Source organism: Mauremys mutica, chromosome 9, assembly GCF_020497125.1.
Source record: "Mauremys mutica isolate MM-2020 ecotype Southern chromosome 9, ASM2049712v1, whole genome shotgun sequence".
Classification (NCBI taxonomy): domain Eukaryota; kingdom Metazoa; phylum Chordata; order Testudines; family Geoemydidae; genus Mauremys; species Mauremys mutica.
Window position 1 is genome coordinate 88,241,479 of NC_059080.1, and position 19,986 is coordinate 88,261,464.

General features: G+C 40.9%; 1 protein-coding gene across 1 annotated transcript in view; it reads left to right on the forward strand.

The window, feature by feature from the left end:
- The window catches only part of LOC123377276 (multiple epidermal growth factor-like domains protein 6), a 269,454-nt gene extending 250,223 nt beyond the window's left edge, over window positions 1-19,231 (forward strand). Inside the window, exons 30-38 of the mRNA XM_045029959.1 lie at window positions 486-617; window positions 7,471-7,599; window positions 8,738-8,863; window positions 9,656-9,784; window positions 11,160-11,288; window positions 11,729-11,857; window positions 12,840-12,968; window positions 17,388-17,516; window positions 18,506-19,231. Coding sequence (XP_044885894.1) covers window positions 486-617; window positions 7,471-7,599; window positions 8,738-8,863; window positions 9,656-9,784; window positions 11,160-11,288; window positions 11,729-11,857; window positions 12,840-12,968; window positions 17,388-17,516; window positions 18,506-18,585 — 1,112 coding nt within the window. The 3' untranslated portion in view covers window positions 18,586-19,231. The remainder of the gene's footprint in view (window positions 1-485; window positions 618-7,470; window positions 7,600-8,737; window positions 8,864-9,655; window positions 9,785-11,159; window positions 11,289-11,728; window positions 11,858-12,839; window positions 12,969-17,387; window positions 17,517-18,505) is intronic.
- The last annotated feature ends 755 nt before the right edge of the window (window positions 19,232-19,986 follow it).

Below are 19,986 nucleotides of genomic sequence, written 5' to 3' on the forward strand. Positions count from 1 at the left end.
TATTTCTCCGACGGTGCTCAGATAGTGTGGTGCGCACCAACATAAGAACCTAGATCTAAACAGTCAGAAAAATGTAGGCAGCATGGCTGACAAGTGACAAAATGCAACATGTACAAACGTTTGTGCTAAAGCAACCTTGAAAGTTTAAACTATTTACACAAGGGAAAATGTCTTTATCCATACACATGGTCCCTCATGAGTTATACTGTTATTTTAGTCGATTTTACCTGACATCACACTATGATTTTCTTTAGTGACAAGAAAATTGCAGCTGGCCCTTGGCAGTTGGGCATAAATTGACTGAACAAAACAAAATCAAATAGTGAAGTAATCCCCAAGTAAATTTAATAAAACTAGAGTCCCAGAGGGCAGCATACTTCTGTAGGCAGTGGTTTTATTTAATAAATTTTAGCCTGCTCTTTGTTTGAGTGCTATATTTACCAAGACAAATTTAATTCATTGGTTTACATTTCCTCTTCCCTCAGCTTGTCCACCAGGCACATATGGTAAGAACTGTAACCAACTATGTCAGTGCTCTGCAGAGAATGAGGAATGTCACCCAGCGACAGGCAAATGCACCTGCCGACCAGGTTATTATGGAATCCACTGTGACCTGAGTATGTATAATTCTTGCTTCATTCCAGTTTTTTTTTAAATAGATGATGGGATACCTAATCCTTTGAGGCCAGATTCTGACACTCCTACTCATATTTAGTAACACCTGCAGCCTGGAAGGTATTACGTCCTTCTCACTGAGAGTAAGAGGAGTCAAATTTGACCCTTAATTATTGTAATTTTTTTTTGCTGGGATCTTGATTTTTTTCTAGAGACAAATGTTTCACAATTTTCTGATGTCATTTTTACTCCAGACCCCTCTGTGAAATGTGACATGAACACACATCCACCTCTAACCTCCAGCAACACATGTGTATTGTGTAGCTCTCGCCTCTCAAAATACCAAAGCCAGAGTGCTTCCCGAAAGCTCTGAGTGCTAAACTAAGGACAAATGGTTGTTATAAAACAGGCTGCAATTGGCAATAAATCTAAAGTGATTCATAAAGTCAGTTAAGTTGCACAGCCTTCTGAGGAACAATCAAATTAAACAGATTGTTATGGATTGGAAAAGGGTGACTAGTTTAAAAGACAAAATGCCAATTCGGTGAGCATTCCATCATAAAAAAAATATATTCCCAGACCCACATGTCTCAGACTGATACTTTAGACAACAGTAAAGTAGCTTGTGGAGGAATGTGATGACTGATGGGAAACATGCACTGAAGTGACTAAAAAGGAGACAGTTAATCACTTTTTAGTTACAGCTTTAATTTTGTTTTTACTCTTCATGGTGTGTATAGAAAGGAAAATAAAGCATCTTCACTCTTCAAGCTCAGGTCTTTCTCTCTTTGGAAAACTTTTTTTTTCCCTTTCTTTCTCTTTCTTCAGAATCCTGCATGGCTCCTTTTGGTTTGCTTCCCTTTTTGGCAGCAGTTTCAATGCTGATGTCAGCGGCCATGTGTGCAAGTCCAGGAACAGTTAAACACTGTGCTTCGCTACTAGAGTAGAAACAGATTAGGGGAGCTCCTACTATCATCATGTTATCATGGGTTATATTTAAAAAGAAGTAGAAATGCTGTGTCTGATTCTCCCCCTATTTACATCAGTCGTACACCAGTGTGACTCCACTGTCTTCTGATTCAAACCAGTGTAAATGAGATCAGAGTCAGGCCCTTGAAATCTGAAGTACATCTCCCACCAGATTAATAAATGTTCAGATAAAGTAACATTTTGGGCCTTAGTTACTTGCCCGTGTCTTTTTAAATATATTGATCTATAGCATAATACGTAAGATCATAGTATCTTAGCTTTTATTAGTCATTATATAGATGCACAAGGACCAAACATAGGCAAACTCCCATTAATTTCAGTGGAGCTTCCCAGAGTAAAAATTGAGTAAGAACCTCTGGACTGGGCCTTGGAATAAGAAAATTAGGGCAGTAAAAGTTGCACCATTGCCATGATTTAAGGGAAGAAGTTACAGGGTAAAATCCTGGCCTCGCTGAAGTTGATGAGAGTTTTGGCATTGACTTCAGTAGGCCCAGGACTTCATCCAAAGTGTATAAGGCTTGTGCCTTTCTGGTGCTGAGTGCCCTCATAGGAACTGAAGTTGCACAATATCTATTTTCAATGAATAGATCTTGTTTTCTTTAATTTTCTGCCTAGAGAAATAAGAGGATCACTGGGATATATGGATTCATACAGAAAAAATGACTGTATTGCATCTCAATTTTGCTTCTGTTTTATACCCTTGCTCAGTAGCTTTCACCAATCAGTGGCAAATTTTAGGAGTATAACCAGATTATTTTAAAGTTAGTGTATTTTTAGTTTTGGGGATCAATGCTGCAAGAGAACTAGGGCCTGCTTCTGATCTAATACCATCTTTGCACGGGGATAGCACCATTACTTTGGTAGAAATACTCCTGCTTCAAACTGGGATAGCTGAGAAGAGAATCAGGCCTATTCTATCCCATGCTGAAGAAGCTTTCAGTATGCTACTGAAACTGGGCTCAGTGTAGGAAGCCACTCCCAAAGAAGTCAAGTTGGCCTTAGTCCAGTCAACATGTGGTTGGATACTGCTGGAAACAGTTTCTGGCAACAACTGCTATACTTATAATACTGTGAAAAAAGGTTCAAGAAAATATCCATAAAAGGTGTAGCTGGCTGGGAAACTGAGGTTCCAGCGGCCAAGAGCAATTGGACTTCTGTGTTCTTAAGTTTGGAGTAGAGAATTGAAATAGTCTTTTGGCTAGGTACAGAGGAAGCAGATAAACTAGCAATTGAATCCCATCCGTTAGCCATAACTCTGTGGATGGGCAAATCTGCCTGAATATGGTAAAATTAGAAAAAGACAAATGGCTCTAGCGGATAGAAAAAACACACTGCCACTCTGTGTTGTTTACAGATGTATTTGAGCCTGATGAACTTTCAGCCGGGAAGACCAGCTTCATCAGTCCAACTACTAATGACCAACCTTAAAGCTATAGGTAATGGGACACTTCAAGGATATGTCTGTACTGCATCTGGAAACAAGCCACCCAGCTCGAGTCCACAGAGTTGTGTCAGTGGGGCTCGTGCAAGCACACTAAAAGTAGCTAGATAGTCGTTACAGCTTGGGCTGGCACTTGGGCTTTCAAGCCCCAGGCTTGAGACCCTGAGTTCCAGCCCGACCCACAACGTCTACACAGCTAGTGCAAAACCTGTTAGCTTAGTGAACTCGGGCTGAGATGCTAACTCTCAGATGCAAGTAGACATCCTCAAAAGATGCAATTAATATTGGTAAGGAAAGCCCTAGTATATACTGTTGGTACAAAATAATCTAGGAACATGAATTCCGGATTAACTCTGGATTTAGGATTAGAATAAAGAATTTAGCTCATGTGGCAAAACTAACCCACGCCAGAAGGAATCGATCAGGAAATGATTTAGAAATCTGGCTGCTGTTCTTGCAGTTCTCAGAAGAGCATAACTCTGATGTACAGGAAACTGTTAAATTAGAAAATGTCTTTATTAGATAACCGGTGGTTATAAACTAAACTTCTTTGTGGATGCACAGCCTACTTAAATGGCAAGATTCTGTGTAAATTGCCCTGGGTGTCTGCATATAAGCCTCCTGGAAAATAGTAACAGATGAGAACAGCTTGTTGATAATTATGTTGAATGTTGAAGCAGATGTGTTTGCACTGCTTGTGTTGCTCCCTGTTGAACTGAAATAAATAAGAAGTTAAAAGGATAAGTAAATTGGGAAGGGAAGAATTACATGTATTACTGGAACCACTTCCAGTCATGGAAGAAACCTTGTCAGCCTGAACTGAGAAACAATCCTGAAATCTGTGCCAGAGAGGAAAAAAAGTAGTTGGGTGAGTGAAGCAGAATAAAAAGGAAAAAAGCCAAATAAAGACCAAAAGGAAGTAGGGAAGGTTAAAAAGAAACTCACTGAAAAAGAGGCTAAATGAAATCATCATACTGAGGATGTCTTCTTGACACTGTTTCTTAGTGGATATTAAAAGAACATTATAGGGGTCTCTCTGACACCAGGAATTTACATTTCACTGTGTACATGAAGTTACAAAATGTATTCTGTAAAATCTGCAGTATGTGTGTGGGTTTGTGTTATCATACCCAAGTAGGGAGAGATGTTGATTTAACTCTCAGATTTGCTCTTCCAGTGGATAGGGGGAAGTGGTTTCAATGTATTGAGTAAAAAGAAATCGTGGAACAGAAGAGTATCTATATTCTGTAAATACATATGTCCATTTAGTACAGTTAATCTGGTATCCTTGGATAGCAGCCAATAGCCAATGTTATTTTTAAAAGACATCCCAATTGCATTCGCTCTGTTCTGAGATGCATGCATGTATAGAACAGTTCAGAGGAGACAAGGATTTCTTCTCCATCCACACAAATCATGAAGAAAGAGAGCGAATTATTAACATCCATAAATTCCTAAAGTACAAAGTATGCAAAGACATGTTGCTAGAAATTGGCCACATATATACTCCGGTGGGGATTTCCGATACAGCCATAGGCTTTCCTTTTCTTCAGTGGGAGAAAGTGAATGTCATTTCCAGCAACGAGTGTCAGTGTGAATTGTCTTGGTAAATGGTTTGCCTTATAAAGGGCTGTACTGCCATCCTGAGCACAACTGACATAGAAAGGCGTTTACACTTCTGATGATCTAGAAATTGCTACCATACACTGGGGAAAAGAGGGCACACTCTTCACCTGCAGAGGCCAACAGTTTCAGAACTTGTGTAAGGTACGAGCACCAGAGGGCTATGCCAGCAACTGGGCTTAGCTCCTAGAATCGTGCAATTACAGCAGAATCTGAGCTTTCACCTAAGTAAGTTTCTAGTCTTCGCAGTTGTGGAGAAAAGTTTGAAAACGTGACCTGAGTGTATCTGATGCCTGAGCCTGCAGACAGCCTGAAACAGCTTTGAGAGGGGTGAACTGCAAAATGCATCTCAATGGAATATTAACGCCAAGACCCACTGCTCTGAGGGGACCTGCCAACACCACCCCTTCAGAGAACTCCATGGGTGTGGTGGGGGAAGAGTGCAGTGGGCCCAACCCTCCCACCCAAGTGATACACCCTTGCTGCCACCACTCTATCCAGGGGCAGAGGGCATCACATAGCTGTCTCTGCAGCTCCCAAGGGGCAGAGGGGGCTGGCTACTGTACCTGGCAAGGAAAAGGGGATCTCATGCCACTTCCTCTGATTCTCTCCAAGTGGTGCATTGGGACCAGTGTGGGGCCCCATTATCATGGTGTGCCTAGAGTCCTGGGTTGCCTTAGTCCAGCCCTGAACATTGGGAAACTTTATTTAATTCTCTGATGCATCAATAAACATTAGATTCTTGATTTTCCTCCACAAGTTTTAAATGAGTGTAATTTCACAGGAGTTCCTTCTGATTGACAGTGGGGTAAATGAGATCAGAATCAGGCCTTAGCACTGGAGCCTTGAAATAGGGTACAAGAACCAGCTGTGTTTTGGGGAAATGGCTTTGTCTATTACTATCGAATGTATCAGGGAAGTGGGGAAACATGAAATGTCAATATCTATCTAGATAAATGAAAATTTGGAGAGAATGGATATCTGCTTAGCAGTGTCCATAATAAACTGCTCTTCAAAAAGAAGAAATTTGAAGCAAGGCACATGTACACAATGCCACCTGAAAAGCCTATATATAACTATGTCAGACAAATTATTCATGGACAGCTTATCCTTATATATGGATAGCTCTGGTACTCCAGCCAAGGCTACTTCATTTAAGGGGGATCCAGTGGACATAGTGTACTTAGATTTCCAGAAAGCCTTTGACAAGGTCCCTCACCAAAGGCTGTTACGTAAATTAAGTTGTCATGGGATAAAAGGGAAAGTCCTTTCATGGATTGAGAACTGGTTAAAAGACAGGGAACAAAGGGTAGGAATTAATGGTAAATTCTCAGAATGGAGAGGGGTAACTAGTGGTGTTCCCCAAGGGTCAGTCCTCGGACCAATCCTATTCAATGTATTCATAAATGATCTGGAGAAAGGGGTAAGCAGTGAGGTGGCAAAGTTTGCAGATGATACGAAACTGCTCAAGATAGTTAAGACCAAAGCAGACTGTGAAGAACTTCAAAAAGATCTCACAAAACTAAGTGATTGGGCAACAAAATGGCAAATGAAATTTAATGTGGATAAATGTAAAGTAATGCACGTTGGAAAAAATAACCCCAACTATACATACAACATGATGGGGGCTAATTTAGCTACAATGAGTCAGGAAAAAGATCTTGGCGTCATCGTGGATAGTTCTCTGAAGATGTCCACGCAGTGTGCAGAGGCGGTCAGAAAAGCAAACAGGATGTTAGGAATCATTAAAAAGGGGATAGAGAATAAGACTGAGAATATATTATTGCCCTTATATAAATCCATGGTACGCCCACATCTCGAATACTGTGTACAGATGTGGTCTCCTCACCTCAAAAAGGATATACTGGCACTAGAAAAGGTTCAGAAAAGGGCAACTAAAATTATTAGGTGTTTGGAGAGGGTCCCATATGAGGAAAGATTAAAGAGACTAGGACTTTTCAGCTTGGAAAAGAGGAGACTAAGGGGGGATATGATAGAGGCATATACAATCATGAGTGGTGTGGAGAAAGTGAATAAGGAAAAGTTATTTACTTGTTCCCATAATATAAGAACTAGAGGCCACCAAATGAAATTAATGGGCAGAAGGTTTAAAACAAATAAAAGGAAGTTCTTCACACAGTACACAGTCAACCTGTGGAACTCCTTACCTGAGGAGGTTGTGAAGGCTAGGACTATAACAGCGTTAAAAAGAGAACTGGATAAATTCATGGTGGTTAAGTCCATAAATGGCTATTAGCCAGGATGGGTAAGGAATGGTGTCCCTAGCCTCTGTTTGTCAGAGGATGGAGATGGATGGCAGGAGAGAGATCACTTGATCATTGCCTGTTAGGTTCACTCCCTCTGGGGAACCTGGCATTGGCCACTATCGGTAGACAGATACTGGGCTAGATGGACCTTTGTTCTGACCCGGTACGGCCGTTCTTATGTTCTTATTTTGGTTATTATAGGATAAGGTCTCCCTTTAAGAAAAAGAATTCCCAGTTTTGCATTTGTATGTGTAACTCGCGAGTCTATGGAAGTTCCCCATGTCCTCTTCTCTGAAACACTTGCAGTCTTCCATTCAGGATTACAGCTCACATTACAGTGAAAAATGCAGTTTGGAGAAAACCAACATAGGTTAGAGTCACTTTCTGCTGCTTAAATTAAAAAAAAATGCCTGCAATCTAGGATTGGTGAAATAGAGATTGAAAACAAAATTTAGGTTTAAGTGAGCTTGCTACGAAACTGTATGGTCACACAAGTCGTATTTCCTAATTGCTTTTTTTCCTGTTTTAAAACAGAATGTCCACAAGGTACCTATGGTCCATACTGCCAAAAGGCATGTAAATGCTTTAATGGAGGCCACTGTGATACTGTGACAGGAACCTGTGATTGTCCTCCTGGCTTCATTGGTGCTGACTGTAGTAAAAGTAAGAGTTCACTAAAATCAAAGGGGTAATTTAAATCTATATACTGCCAAGAGAGCAAAATAAGCATTAATTGAAAATAGTGAAGAGAACAGTAGTTTATTAGTATATAAACAACAGGCAGATCCTGGCCAATCCTTCACTCAATAGCAAATCAAGATTCCAATTTTGTGAAAAATTCTCTTTCAATGCATTTTCTCTTCCTTATGAGTGTGAAGCAGGCACGATTGTCCCAGGGTTGCAGCCTCTGTGTCTAGTCACTTCTTGAGCAAGATCAAAATGGGAGAGGAGCTCAAACTCCTCCTTTTTTTGCCCCAAATCTGCCTATTGAGGTACTCACCCACGTAGGATAGGGATGGGGTTTTTTTTAGTCTTTTATCATTCTTTTATGACAACTAGGGGTGTGCAGATGGTGGGTTTTTTTCCCCTGTATTGAAGCAGGTTCTCTCAGGCTTCATGTGGATGAGCACTTATAGAAAAAGTTTGTTTGAAGCTAGTGAGCCTACTCATGTGATTAAATACTCCTGTGGATGAGAAAGAGCTTCACATTCTGGCCCTTGAAGTTTTGCACTGGCACCCCTTATAACAGCTGAGTAGCTAGAAAGTAATTATGTCTTCAGAAAATCCCATCTAACAGTATCAATCTAGTTTACCATTCATAATTTATGGCTCTAATGCTAATAAAAAATTACTGTCTTGTTAGCTTTTTCAATTACTTTTTGCAGTTCACTATAACTTTTTTACAAAACTTAACACTTCACTGTATTTTTGATCATCTAAACTGTTGCTGATCAATAAAGGAAACATCAGTGTTATGGGAATGAGGAAATCTTTACTTGAAAATGGGACCACCATTTAATACTCTAGTGGAGCTCGGTTCCGTTTTCATTAGGAAGCTTCATTGTTTTCACAGTAATGTTTGGTAGAAGATTCCTAATGTCAAGTAAAATTTCAGAGGAAAAAAGTAAGCAAATACTTGGACACTTTTCTTTTTGTAAAAGTGATTTCTTCAGATTCAAAACCAAGCTGAATGCAGCTCAGAGGAGTCTACTTGATTAAAAGGAAGGGCCTTGCATTAAAAAAAGAAACACGGCTCTGGACAGCTGGCATGTTTAATGAGAAAAGTTCATGTTTCCTCCAGTTTGTCCTGTAAGCCGCTATGGGAAGGACTGCATCCTGTTGTGCTCCTGTGGGAAAGGGCAGTGTGACCCAGTGACTGGCATGTGCTACTGTCCACCTGGCCAAATTGGACCCAGTTGTCAGCAAGGTAAAAGAACAAGATCCAAGGGCACCCTGTCAATCAAGACACTTACTTGTAACAGCCAGAAAAAGAAATATCTCAGCCCCACAAATGTAAATAAATTGCCATTGTTTATGCCCCTAGGAATTCATTCTGTTAGCAATCGCTGTATTTCCTTATCTCTCTGGAGCAAAATGATGTTTTAAATGTAACCCAGTGTAAGCTGGTGGGCTGAGTCTGCAGCTGCTCCAAACTGTGCAGCTCCAGTTTCTTTGCTCTTTGTTCTGTATTAACATAGAAATATTCAAAATAACACAAAGCAACTCAAAGTCACGCTACCCTTCGCATCTCGTCTAGTAATCATGTTTATTGACTAAGGACGAACCAAGAAAGAGGCCCCATTTTGCTAGGCACTGTACAGCATAATGGACAGTCCGTGCCCCAAAGAGTGTATAATCGAAATAGACAAGCCAGTCACAGGCAGACACCGGGTCGCGGATGGGGTGAACACACAAGAATGAAGACTGCAATGGCAGCAAATGTCATGTTCATTCTACAATAATTCTTTTGGGGCAAGGGGATGGTTAGTTAGAAGGGGATAAGCTAAATGGAAAGAAAAGTGAAGGGAGGGACAGGACAGTAGAGAAGAGGGTAAGCACAGCACAGAGCAGAGGTGTTCACATATCTCCAAAGGCCAAAGGGCCCTGTTACAACAAGTATGTATAATGTATGGTAAAGAGAACCATCTGCATTCATCATTTCCTTCTGTTGCATTCATCTTTGAGGCTAATTTTTTTTAACAACTTTAATTTGCTGTAGTGTGTCCCCAGGGAAGCTACGGCCCCAGCTGCCAGCTAACGTGTATCTGTAGGAATGGTGGGATCTGTGACCCTGTGAATGGATCTTGTTCCTGTGGACTTGGGTGGACAGGAAGTTATTGTGAGAAAGGTAGTATCTTCTTTCTCTCTTTTGACTCAACGAAGAAGAGGTCAGCAGCAGTATCAGTTTTTATAATGTACTGCCACTGGCATTGTCCAGTAATGTCTGCAACACTTTTGGAAGTAAGACTATGAGTTCTATTATTAGATGGACCTTCTCAGCAATTTGCCAGGGTCACTAGTAGCCTGATGTTTTGATCCTAACAACTAAACTACTCTATAGGAAATTGAATTGTGAGCTGTGTGTTAGTGAGCTCTCCAAATCTAGGTATGAAAAAACCCTGTAGGCAGCACTAGCAGGAATGAACCAATCCTCAGATAGTGAGGGCAGGTTTAGCTTAATCGTAGTGACTTAGCAGGTACATACATCATTGTTGTGGACTTTTATGTCCCTAACGCAGTTGAACAAACATTGGGCCAGATCCTCAGCTTGTGTAAATCAGTGTAGCTTCCTGACTTTGAGGGACTTAGGCCAACTTACACCAGCTATCCAAGTGTATTTACCTATTTTTCCAAAGATAACCCTCCGTGCAGCTTTCTCCAGTGATTTAGATACTATGGTGATGAGAGCTACCTAAGATAGAAAATCTTGTTTAGTAGCTGCCCCAACCCACAGACCTCTGAATTGGATAGTCATGCCGATTTGTGCATACCCATAGCAATGGCAGCTAGATATGGATTTGGTGAGAAATGGAAGCAAGGAGTTTCCATATATACCTACTTATTGTGACTTGCTCCAGAAACTCTAGAATGTCATTGCAATGGAGGAGGTACACTTCTGCAAAAAGGCTGATGATATTGATACATGATCACTTTTGCTATCAACAGTTTGTGAAGTGTTTTAGTTCGCTATGGTAGATACCTAATTATGCAAGCATGTGAAACAGAGTTCTTTCCATTTCCATTAGAAATTACTTGAGAATTAATGGCATCCATATATGTTACAACATAAACTGAGAAAACTTACTTTATTTTATGCTTTACATTTAACAGTAAGAAAATATTGATGTAGGTACAAAAAATAGTGAGATGATGCCATTTGATGTGTATTCTGAGAACTTGCAATTATACTTTTTTTCTGTCAGCATAAACCATACAGAAAGACAAATTCAAAAATGGGAATTGTGGAAAGAAAGTGGCTTTTCAGTATTTCATAAACATCCAGATAGTGAAAAATATTTCTCTCACAAATTTGTTAAGTTGTTCCCAGTTACAAGGAAATTTACCAAACCAAAAAAGCAGATAAATTTCACACCGGTGAGGAGGAAATTCACAACAAATAGTTCTCAGCTCTGTAAAATCTTTTCTGACTAGTATTATTTCCTTACGTGTCTTTCCAGTGTGAAGTGTGAATAAATAAAACTTTTTGTTCTTTCTATTAACAGAGTGTGCCCTGGGTAAATATGGTTCTGACTGCCACTTAAATTGCTCTTGTCAGAACAATGGATCTTGTGACAGGTTTACTGGTTGCTGCCAGTGTCCAGAAGGTTACTACGGTCACTCTTGTGAGCACAGTAAGTAGACAACTCTATCAGAGAAAGAAGGCCTCAACTTTGCATCAGGGGTTCGTGTTAGTGGATCCTAATGCAAGGGACAGAGTAGTTCTACATTCCAGCAATAAATTTATACATGTACTCAGAGCAGTCATATGCACTTTTTGGTGTTTCAGTTAAAAATTGTCTCTCTTTGTGGCCCTGATTCAGCTATTTAAGAATGTGCATAATTTCAAGCACGTAATCTCATTGAAGTCAATGGGACTACTCACAAGTTTAAAGCTCACACACATGCTCAAGTCCCTTGCAGAATGAGTGGGGTCCATGTAATAATTATTATTGTTAACTCTCTTCTTGCAGACATAGCAGGAAACTCTCAGACTTACAAGATGGTGTATTCTTTTTCTGCATCTACTTTTGTCCCGTTGCCAAAATAACGTTTGTAACCTTTCATTTCCCAGCCTGCCCTGCTGGATTTTATGGTCTAAACTGCATTCACTCTTGTGATTGTAAAAATGGAGCTACTTGCAATCCGGTCACTGGACAGTGCATTTGTCCTGCAGGTTATGAAGGTGTCCAGTGTGAAAAAGGTGTGGGTAAACTTTTTTATGTAATTTGGGCCTGGGCACCGTATGTGTTCTGTCTTCTTGCTTCTGTACTTTTATTTATTTTTAGACACTATGGAATCTTATCATGAGCCATTTCACTGTTAATTGTTCTATCCAAAACATCTGGATCAATGACCTTGTCCACAATCACACCGTACTTGTCATGCCCTAACATTCGTCATTTTTGAAAGGATGTTTCCCAAAGGAAAAATGATGACAGTCTATCAGATATTCAGATAATTAAAAAGCAAATGAAATGTAGCTATTTCCATACTGCATTCACATCTAGTATTCTCTCTCCAATAGTGGTTAGTAACATCTGCTTCAGACAAAAGCACAAGAAAACCTGCAGGAGGCAGTTACCGAATAGTCTATCTATAGGAAAAAATTCTTCATGACCCTTATTAAAGCTTGGATTATGCCCTGGCTAAGACTCTAAACTCTTGGGTTGTTTACTCATATCTCTGGATATTCTTATGTCCTATATAAATGTCTAATCCTGTTCTGAATAATGCTAAACACTTGGTCTCATTGATGAGATGAGTTCCACAGGTCAATTTCATAAAGCAAATTGCTTCTATTTAGTTTTAAGTTTGCCGCTAACATTTCAAACAAGAGTATCAACTAGACTAAGTGGGTATTCTTACCTCTCATGTTGAAAGTTACATAATATTTCTCTGATGGTCGTTTGATTAAAAATCAAATGAAGTACTTAACTGCTACAGTGCTGGGGCATGTTACAAATACCTACAATAGGTTGAATTAGATTTAGCCTGCATAAACAGAAAGCTTGCAAGTATTAAAGCTCTTCCATCTGTAAGTCTTTCAATAAAGTGTGGCAGTTCACACTAGATTCACTTTAGAGCTCATGAGCTCTAGGAGATATGCATGAAAGAGTCTGCCAAAATAACATGTTTCTTGCTATTGGCGTGTACAGCACATACAAAAGTGTTCTTTTTGTTAGGCTGTAATGTTGGAAGATTTGGAGACAAATGTCAGCATCAGTGTGACTGTGAAGGAGTAGCCTCATGTGAACCTGTAACTGGAAGGTGCCTTTGTCCACCTGGCAGGACTGGAGACAAATGCAACATTGGTAAGATCATGAAACACCCTTCCGGACCTGGTTTACACAAGACTTTTGTACCTATACATAGGCTTAGAAATTTATCAGTACAACCCCCTTGTGTGGGTGCAGTTATGCAGGATTGCTATCAGGATGGCTAATTCAATTTATTCGCTGTGGGAATAAGCTATGCCAATATAAGAACCTGTATAAGGAGGTGGTACCACTTTTAACTGTATCAATTTCTAAACCAATATAGTTGTAATGGTAGAAAACTGTGTGTGGACCATCCCTAAAATGTTATTCCTCCTCTATGTTTACAACAGCACACTGCTGTGAAACTCACAAACATTAAGTGTGCAGAGTTAGGGAGGATTCTTGCAGGGGGCTGCGAACTGGACTTTGGAGATATTTCTGCTTGCTTTTGCACTCAGACTTGTGGGCAGAGCTTGGCAAACCAAGACCAAAGCAGTGTCAAGGATCTATGATTCCACCCCCCCATGTGGAAACACTGACCATAGTCCCCAGAGAGCAATAATACAAGCGCTATAGCAGCTACTGCTGCCTCTGGGCTAGAGAAGTTATGTTAGCGTATGACTACGCTGCAATTAAAAACCCACAGCTGGCCCTTGCGAGCTGACTGGGGCTAAGGAGCTGTAGATGTTCGGGCTTGGGCTGGAGCCTGGGCGTTAGTATCCTGTGAGGTGGAAGGGTCCCAGAGCTTGGGCTGCAGCCTGAGCTTCAGCATCTATACCACAATTAAATAACCCGGTAGCCTGAGCCCCATGAGCCCAAGTCATCTGGCATGGGCCAGCCACAGGGGTCTAATTCCAGTGTAGACATACTTTTAGAGGTCCTGATCCATGTAAACTCCCTGGCACACTGCAGGACTTGGACTGTGTGCTAGGTAGCTGATTTGCTCAGAAAGGTAGTATTCTGCCCTATGTATCAAGATTATAAAAGTGGGGGAGAAAATTCTAGTTTTTTCTTTGCAACAGCTGAGTCCTAATGAAATTGTGGTAGTTGTGAGAGGGCATGGATGGCAGCTAAAATCCCCATCCTGGATTCTGATCTCAGTCACACTGGCAGAAATCTGGAGTAACTGTACTGAAGTAAATGGAATTAAACTTGAGAGCAGAATCAGTATAAAAGGTAAAAAATGATAAAATAAACATGCCGAGTCACTACTGATATTTTAAGATCTCAGTTGGAGCTATAATTTTCCTGAACACCAGAGCCACTTTTCAGGGTCCCTTTTGTTCTGGGAAACAGCATGAAGCAGTTAAAAACGGAGCACATTGTCAATGAAAAGAAGAGGTTAAATGCTTGCTGGAAACTTGTAAGTTGGTGCAACCCAAAAGCTAAAAAAGAAAATGACTTGCTTCCCCTGCTGCACTGTCGTGTGGTCAAAAATCAATCTCCAGACCCTGTGGTCTGAATGGAGAGTTGAACCACACAATGCAGTGAGTAAGGCTGCATGAATCCAAAGATCTTGCCAGTGACTTTAGGCAGAAATGAAACGCCAGGGGGAAGCTTAGCGTTGCAAATGTGAGCAAAGTTTCTGCTTCTTGCAAAGAAAGGGAGGGATTTTTATTTTCTTAAACCTGCTAGCCACAACCCCCATCCATGAAAAGCAGTTATGGAGCAGGTTTTATTTGCGTTTTTATTTTCAATTAGGCTCCGTTCATCTGTGATATAACTCTGAGCAGCTGTGACTATGCAGCAGCTATAAAGATAAAAGGCCTGATTTTAATTTGAACTCTGGTAAGGCACCCATTAAACAGCCAAAATGTTAATTAAAAAAAAGAGAGAATATAACAGGCTTTTATGGGGCCTCTTTTTTCTGGTAAATTAACATTGCAGACTTTCAAACAGATGTCTTAAATACACTTTGTTGTTATCATGAAAATGTGGTATTACATAAATAAAAATCAGGTCCAGAGGTGTTCAGGAGACCCTGTCTCATAACATTTCCTAATTGAAAAAAACAAGCTTCTGAGACCAAGTGAAGAATTCCCCCACACGTGGGTTAGTAGCTGAAACGACAGTTGGAAACATTTTTATTTACAATAATGGTTGGTGCAGTGAAAGGGAAAAGATTCTTTATATTTACAACAAGTTCTTTTTTGGGGGAAGGGCTGTTATTTACAATGTATTTAACACCCTGCCATCCCAGCCTGCTGCTACATTTTGCTCCAGGCATGCATCCTAAGTGCATAAACAGCTTTGAAAAGTTGTGATGAAAACTAGGCACAAAACCTATTTACTCATCTCTTGCAGTGGAGATAGATTATAATGAAAAGGGATAATGATGTTTTACTAGCCTGGGGTGAATAGGTAAATAGAATTTTGCAAGATGCGCATCAAATCTATCACACCCCCAGCACTTCTAGTTCCAGCACCCTTGTCTCCCTGTAGTATCCAGCCCATCACTGGATACTCACAGAAATGACCAAGTTTGCTGTCCCCAAGAGAGCAGTGTGGACAACGCTTGTCTGGTACAACTCAGGTCCTTTATAACATCACAGCTCTGAGATACAGTTATAGTGAAAACAGTCAGAAGTTTATTAACAGACATAAAGATTTAAGAGATACTAAATAGGGATAATAGAAACAGAAACAAAAAGTATAGCACACTTCTTAGAATCTAAAGTTATCTTTAACAGGCTAAAATCCCTAGTCTAAAGCACTTTCTAACCTAAAGTGACTCCCCACATCACCAGCCAAAATGGATGGGATCCACCTTTCATGAATGCAAAATGCAACAGTTCTTTTTGCTGCCTCAGTGATGGATAACAAGATGTCCTTTTGCTTGTCCTTATATTGTTTTTCCTTTTGTCCCCCCTGATTGCCTTCACGTGTTGGTGTTATCTCCATATCCAAAACAGGCTTCCATTGTGTTGGCTTCAGTGCTTAATCTACATCAGAACCTAGGAAAATAGGTGAATATACATCCCTTTGCCTGGCAAAACCTGTCAATCCAGCCTAGGGCACAGTATCTAAAATATATTTTCAGTACATAAGTACAACTCCTTAAATATAATCTGTACTTCTAGCAGTGATTATGAGGAGCAGTATGACATAAGCTTTTATTAGGCACCTCACATGACCCTTTTTGGATAAATACTACGAAAGCAGTGTGGAAGTGTAGTGAGTTTGTCGGGCCTGATAGAAGTTGCTGTTACAGAACAGTGAACCCTTTGCCAGTTGGCATTGAGAGGTTCTTGGGGGTCATAAAGGGTGATATAAAATAATTTTCAGTTTGAATCTGCCTGTCTTGGTTTATGTGAAGATTACATAGTGCCATGCATAGAGAGCCAAGCATTGCACTGGATAATTGTGGAAGCCAGTAAGAATCTGTAAAGTTACAATAGCCCGCTTGAAGAAATCCCCAACTCCTTTCCAGTGGGTTAGTTCAGGGGACATGAATTTGTCACCATCCACTCTCAGACCTGCTACAGTTCTCATACTGGGAACTTCTTTAAGACTTTCTGACCATGGGTGGGCTGGACCACTGAGGCAGAACCAGGTAGTGAATGACGCACACAGGCTCTCCAAAATGTGGTGTGGGTTTTTTTCTTATTTTTTTTAGCAGGTCTGGGTCTCTAATTGTTTTCATGGTACTAACAGAGGAAGTATGATAGATGAGCAGTGGAGGTGTGTACCAAGATCCAAGGCAGTTAATCATACAGGATAATAAATCAGTCCTCCTCCTTTCTTTGTTTTCTACAGATGAGTATTTAGCTTAGGCATAAGAGAGGTCAGCTTTTTAACCCAACCAAAACCTTCTGCTAGAGTGACCAGATGTCCCAGTTTTATAGGGACAGTCCTGATATTTGGGGCTTTTTCTTATATAGGCACCTATTACCCCCAACCCCGTCCCGATTTTTCACACTTGCTATCTGGTTACCCAACCTTCAGCCATTTGGAATGGGCAAATAACAATCGCCAGTGATATTTTCCCATTCCAGAACTGACCCCAACAAAGCTTTACCACATCACAAATGGAGATCACAAATGAGATTTCAATTCTCAGTTGAGCCATTCAGTTTTTTCCAGTGAAAAAGTGAGGAATTTTCATGATCTCTTGGGGAGAAAAATCCCCAATTTCAAACTGAGAGAGACATTTTCACCAGAAGCTCAAATTGGCTCAGAGTTGATCTGCCCTGTTTTCCATGGGTTTTCTACACCATTCCCCGTCTTCTACCAAGTTCAGGACCTATGTCTTATATCAAACTTCTCTAATGGATTGTGACACAGAGTTCTAATGGTTCCTGAGAAGAAGTCTTGTTCTCCTCTCCTTACCCATATCCTCCCCCTCTCCTCTTTTCTGCTCCTTCCTTTCCTTTCCGACCCTCTTCTCTACTCAAAATGCTTAGCTGAGTCAGAGACACTAAGCAGTTTTACATCTGTGCAGTAAACATTTGCTGAAATGTTTTGCCCTTCCAGAATGCAGGTCAGACCAGTACGGCCCCAGCTGCTCTCTGAGATGCCAGTGTGCCAAAAGATCCCAGTGTCATCCTTACAATGGGAGCTGCATGTGTCCTGCCAAGTGGATGGGGCCAACCTGTGAAGAAGGTAACATAGGAAAGAGATGGTAGCTCTTCTTAACAGAAAATTTCAAAGAGTGTCTGCTTATCTTGGGGAAGGATGCAATTGAAAGGCCGGATTCGTCACTGTTTGGGTTCCACGGGATTGTGCCACTGGAACGTGGGCTCTGAGCCCCTGGCAGCAGAAAGGGGGTTGCAGTGTTTAAGCTGCCCATGTTAGCCACTCGGCTAGAGGGCCCGAAGCTAGCTGTTGCAACCATCAAAGTGGATAGGAACATTCCAGGAGGAGGTGAGGATTGACCAGCCGGGAGATGCACTTATTCAGCGTGTCGGGGTTGGGGGAGGGCACTGAAGTCCCAGATGCAACCTAAAGCTAGTTTCCCTCAGCAGAGGGGGAAGGTAGCACAGCTGAATGTCTACCACATGTAATACTGTAAATGCCTCCCATTGCACAGCTGTACCTCCCCTCCCGCCCCGGTGCATGCCTAAAATTTGTTAAACTCACAGCCTCCGGAAAGTGAAGAAGGAAGTTAATGATCAATGTATATCTCCCATACACTCGCAGTTCAACGATGTACCTACCTATTGTTAATTACGAGATACCAAGCTGAAATGCTATGGATGGCCAGATGGGCAGCTGAGACCTTGGAAAAGAGAGAGACTCTCTGCTTTGTGAGGGTATTAAAAACCCCATGGCACTCTTTCCTAGGGTCCTTAGTTGAAATTACCCCTCTCCTCTGATGTGCAGTGCTGACAGTTCATTAATGTTACCATACAATTCTGCATTTAGCTTGGGAAACACTTTAGGATCCATTGGTATGAAAGATCTAAATGCAAGGGGACTTTGCTGTTATTCTTGAGGCCATTCTCTCTGCCTGTAACCTAGGAATCAAGCCTCACCTAGTCCTCTGCTTGCTGGTGGAGGCTGGATTATTAAAATGTTTATTGTGTAATCTATATTAAATCTCCTACTCTTGCATTATATGGCCCCCAAACTATTTCTACTTAATTCTCTAGGAGGCCCTCCAAAACTTCCTTCATATGAAGAACAAACTCAGGAAAGAGGGAATGCTTTTTCAAGATCTCTACAACAGTAATGCTTGGACTAATAAATGAATTGTTTTATAGGCACAGGCAGTATTTAAACTTGAGTACAAGAACTGCTTGAATTCAGTTTGAACTGTGCTGAAATATTCACACTTTTTCATGGAAGACAACAGTGGCCAATAAGTAGTTTGGATCCCTTTTTAAAACTTCTAACCTGTTTCATGTATTTGTTCTTAATCTCCTACTTCTCAATTTATCCACTCTGGATATTCTTTCAGATTGCTGTTGTCACGTATTGTTTGAATTACATGTGGGGGGAAATATTTTTAGCAAACTGATATTTCAAGACTATCATGATAAAAAAAAGTAATATACACATTTACAATGAGCCACATTAAATACCAGTGGCTTTCTAAACCCAGCTGGCAATGGGACTGGTGATAATACCTATTTGAACTCGGAGGTCTCAAGCTTAGATCTGGTTTATGTAAAAGAGCCTATCTACTGGAGGACAGAATGGAATCTGTGTGGGTTTTCTTCATGCGCTATCCAGTAGATTTAGTTTTGCTGGTTTGTCAAAGTCAAACTATTCAGTGGCTCTCAAAGACACAGCCCCTTTTCATTTCAGAAGAAAGCTATATCTTTCGTGGATGGTGTGGGAAGCAGGCAGAGATGTCTGATTATTGGTGATTTTAAGAAAAAATATATCTCCTTTTAAACAAGACATTGTAATGTGCTTGTACTACCCAGTTTGGTGAAGTAAGACTTTAAATTCTGAGAATTTAAAATGGTTCTGACTTTGTTCAATGTTATCTGTTGGTCACTTTGTAAAGTGATCATGGTTACCGAAAATGTAGTTAATACTATTTTTGTCCATTTTACAGGTTATCCTTTAAATTTAGGACTAAATAACTGTAAAAATACAATGTTCTACATCAGTGGTTTCCAAACTTGTTCCGCCGCTTGTACAGGGAAAGCTCCAGCAGGCCTGGCCGGTTTGTGTACCTGCCGCGTCTTCAGGTTCGGCCAGTCGTGGCTCCCAGTGGCCGTGGTTCACTGCTCCTGGCCAATGGGAGCTGCTGGAAGTGGTGGCCAGGGATTCCAGCAGCCCCCATTGGCCCACTGCCACTTCCAGCAGCTCCCATTGGCCTGGAGCAGCTAACCATGGCCACTGGGAGCCATTCGGCTGAACCTGCAGACACGGCAGGTACACAAACCAGCTGGGCCTGCCAGGGGCTTTCCCTGCACAAGCGGCAGAACAACTTTGAGAACCACTGTTCTACATTTACAGTGTCCTGACCCTCATGGGATGAAAGATTTAATGGCACCAATTTGTACCATTGTTCTGATCAGTTAGAAGTTATAAGCCTGTTCATAGCAACCTCTCAATCTGACTGGGTAAAAATGTGGAACTTAAAAGTGGCACAGAATGTAGCGAAAAGTTCCGTATG